Source organism: Lottia gigantea, assembly GCF_000327385.1.
Source record: "Lottia gigantea unplaced genomic scaffold LOTGIsca_451, whole genome shotgun sequence".
Lineage (NCBI taxonomy): Eukaryota > Metazoa > Mollusca > Gastropoda > Lottiidae > Lottia > Lottia gigantea.
In genome coordinates, this window is record NW_008709581.1 from 34,107 (window position 1) to 36,513 (window position 2,407).

Consider the following 2,407-nt stretch of genomic DNA (forward strand, 5'->3'; position numbering starts at 1 on the left):
TTACCAGTTTCCTTTTTACCTTCTTTATTCGTGAAAGTGATTTTATCTTTAGCTGGTATCGGTTGGAAGAACATGTTTTTGGGATAGTCAAACCACACTGTTAAAATAGCTGTTCTAGGTCTGAATTTTTGTTTATTGAAGAGTTTTACAAATTCTTTTTCTTCTTCTGGTAGAAACGGTCTTCCACTTTCCGCTCTCGGATATTCACTGTCTAAATCCGACATGGCGGAAGCGTATAAACCGTTAGCATCAAATGCCATTAGTTTAGTACATTCTATTTTTTTAAGTCTCGAATGAACCTCCGTTTTGTCTTTTGTGCTTGCGCTGTATTCTTTGAATAAATCAATTATGTTATTACTTTCAAGTTCTGTATATTCCTTTAATACGTTACAAATTTCATCCATTTTGTTCGTTTCAAATGATTTTCTATTTGCCGAAACTCTTCCTCCTTTAATAGATCGTCTGATAAATTTTCTTATAAAAGGATTTGTGTGCGAATAAACTTTTTCTATATTTTCTTTTTCGGTATGTTTCGCAACCATTCTAGTAGTTTCATACCATTCTTCTTCCACCATTTCTTTATCGTAATAATATAAATAATACCAACCCTTTAAAGATAAAGATGGAGCCGTTAGATTATTGGACATATTCTGGTTTACAACTTCTTTCGTGACTTGGTTGTATTTTATCAAACAAGCTCCCAAACAGAGAGTGTCTCTCTTGGCGTAAGGTTCCCATTCGTGTCTCAATTCCTCCCAGTTGTCTTGCGTGTATTTAGCGATATCTACGTCGGCAATCTTTCTCAAATTCGCGGGAAGATTGGAAGAATTTCCCCATGCAGCCAAACTAGAGGATTCGTGTTGATAGGAACATGTGAAATTAATATGTTGTACATAATTACCCTTTATTTCTTTCTGTCTTTTCCATTTTTTCTGTAAATCGTCATCCGTGTATGGATTAGATAAAGGAAAAGATAGAATTCCTCTGGGTGTTTTTAAAGGGCAAAGCGTTAGTTTTTTTGCATTTTTAAACACGATTCAGTTGTCGAATCCCCTGCCGCTATGAGAAATTAATATTAATCTCTTTCTATCATATTGACCTAAATATTTCAACATTTGATCGATGCAATCTGTACCTACAAATATTTCTACTACATTCATTAGTTTATCATAAAATTCTTCTGGAATGGGATCTGTAGGCTTTAAATCTGGAAATAGATTATTTATTCTGTTTAACATTTTCCTTAGTTTTTCTAAATTAATTAAAGTGCAGGCATAAGGAATTGCTCTTCGCATGTCTTTTTCTGAATACATTTCGCAATCCCAAGCGAATAACGCATCATCACTCATACTCGAAAGCACGTTTAGTTTGAGGGGTGAAACCTGTGATACTGCGTTGTCGTCTCTACACGTTTTCCACACCTGTTCGTAATTGTCTTCTATTTCTTGAATTCCCAAACTTTTTTGGCTTCTTCTAATCAAACAGAAATGCGAGTTGTGTAAGTACAAAACCCAATCTAATTCATCGTGAACGTCTCTGGGGTGAAAATGTCTGTTTTTGGGATTATAAATTTGAAACGAAGTGTTAAATTTCTTGTTGAATTCATTCATTCTAGCACAAGTCATCACTTGAAACCGAGGAGTGACATGTATTGTCTGTGATTCCCTTCCTTGACTATCTCTCCATCTATTTTAATTTGTCCTTTGAATGTTTTAAATTTATCAGAGATTGCCTTGATAACATCGGAAAATAGGGCGTTTTCTATCAATGTTTCATCAAGTTCGATTTTATTCATATTTTTTTAAGTATATATTTTTGATTATTTCTTTATTTTGACCGCTGATATTTCTGTATGGAATTTGTCCAAAATTTCATTGAATTCTTGTAATTCTTCAACTGTTATGTTCTTGTCTTCTCTCGATCTTTCGAAAAAGATGTACAATTGATTAAGATACATATTCAAGATATCCGTTTTCTTTTTATAATGAGCTTTCTTTTTGCTCGTGAAACCTAAAGTGATGAGGCCACAAGAGGTCGTTTGAACGGCTGTTAATGCAGCCAATACGGTTGGGACGATGACAGGAAGCATTAATCCACCAGTCACGGCCGTTGCCACCGTTACTCCTACCGTTAGAACTGTGCTCGCTGTTTTGAAAAAAGAATCGATTCTACTCAATGTTTTCCTGCATGAATTGTACTGTCTCAACTTTATTTTCAACTCTTCTTGTTTGTCTATCATGTATTGTTGTCTGCTTTCGAGTTCCATTTTTTAAGTCGTTAAATTAAGTGAATTTCCGATAAATGGAACCACGGAATATCGTATAGAACATTGTTGTTTGGCCTAGCATTATTATTAAATTTTCGGGTATTAAAAGTAAAAACATTTACGCGTACTAACGACATTCTT

General features: G+C 34.3%; 1 protein-coding gene across 1 annotated transcript in view; it reads right to left on the bottom strand.

Annotated features, from left to right (window-relative positions):
- The window catches only part of LOTGIDRAFT_175840 (hypothetical protein), a gene marked incomplete at both ends in the record, with an annotated part of 8,448 nt that extends 6,823 nt beyond the window's left edge, over nt 1–1,625 (bottom strand). The window contains 2 exons of the mRNA XM_009061036.1: nt 20–932; nt 1,140–1,625. Coding sequence (XP_009059284.1) covers nt 20–932; nt 1,140–1,625 — 1,399 coding nt within the window. The remainder of the gene's footprint in view (nt 1–19; nt 933–1,139) is intronic.
- Nucleotides 1,626–2,407: the final 782 nt, after the last annotated feature.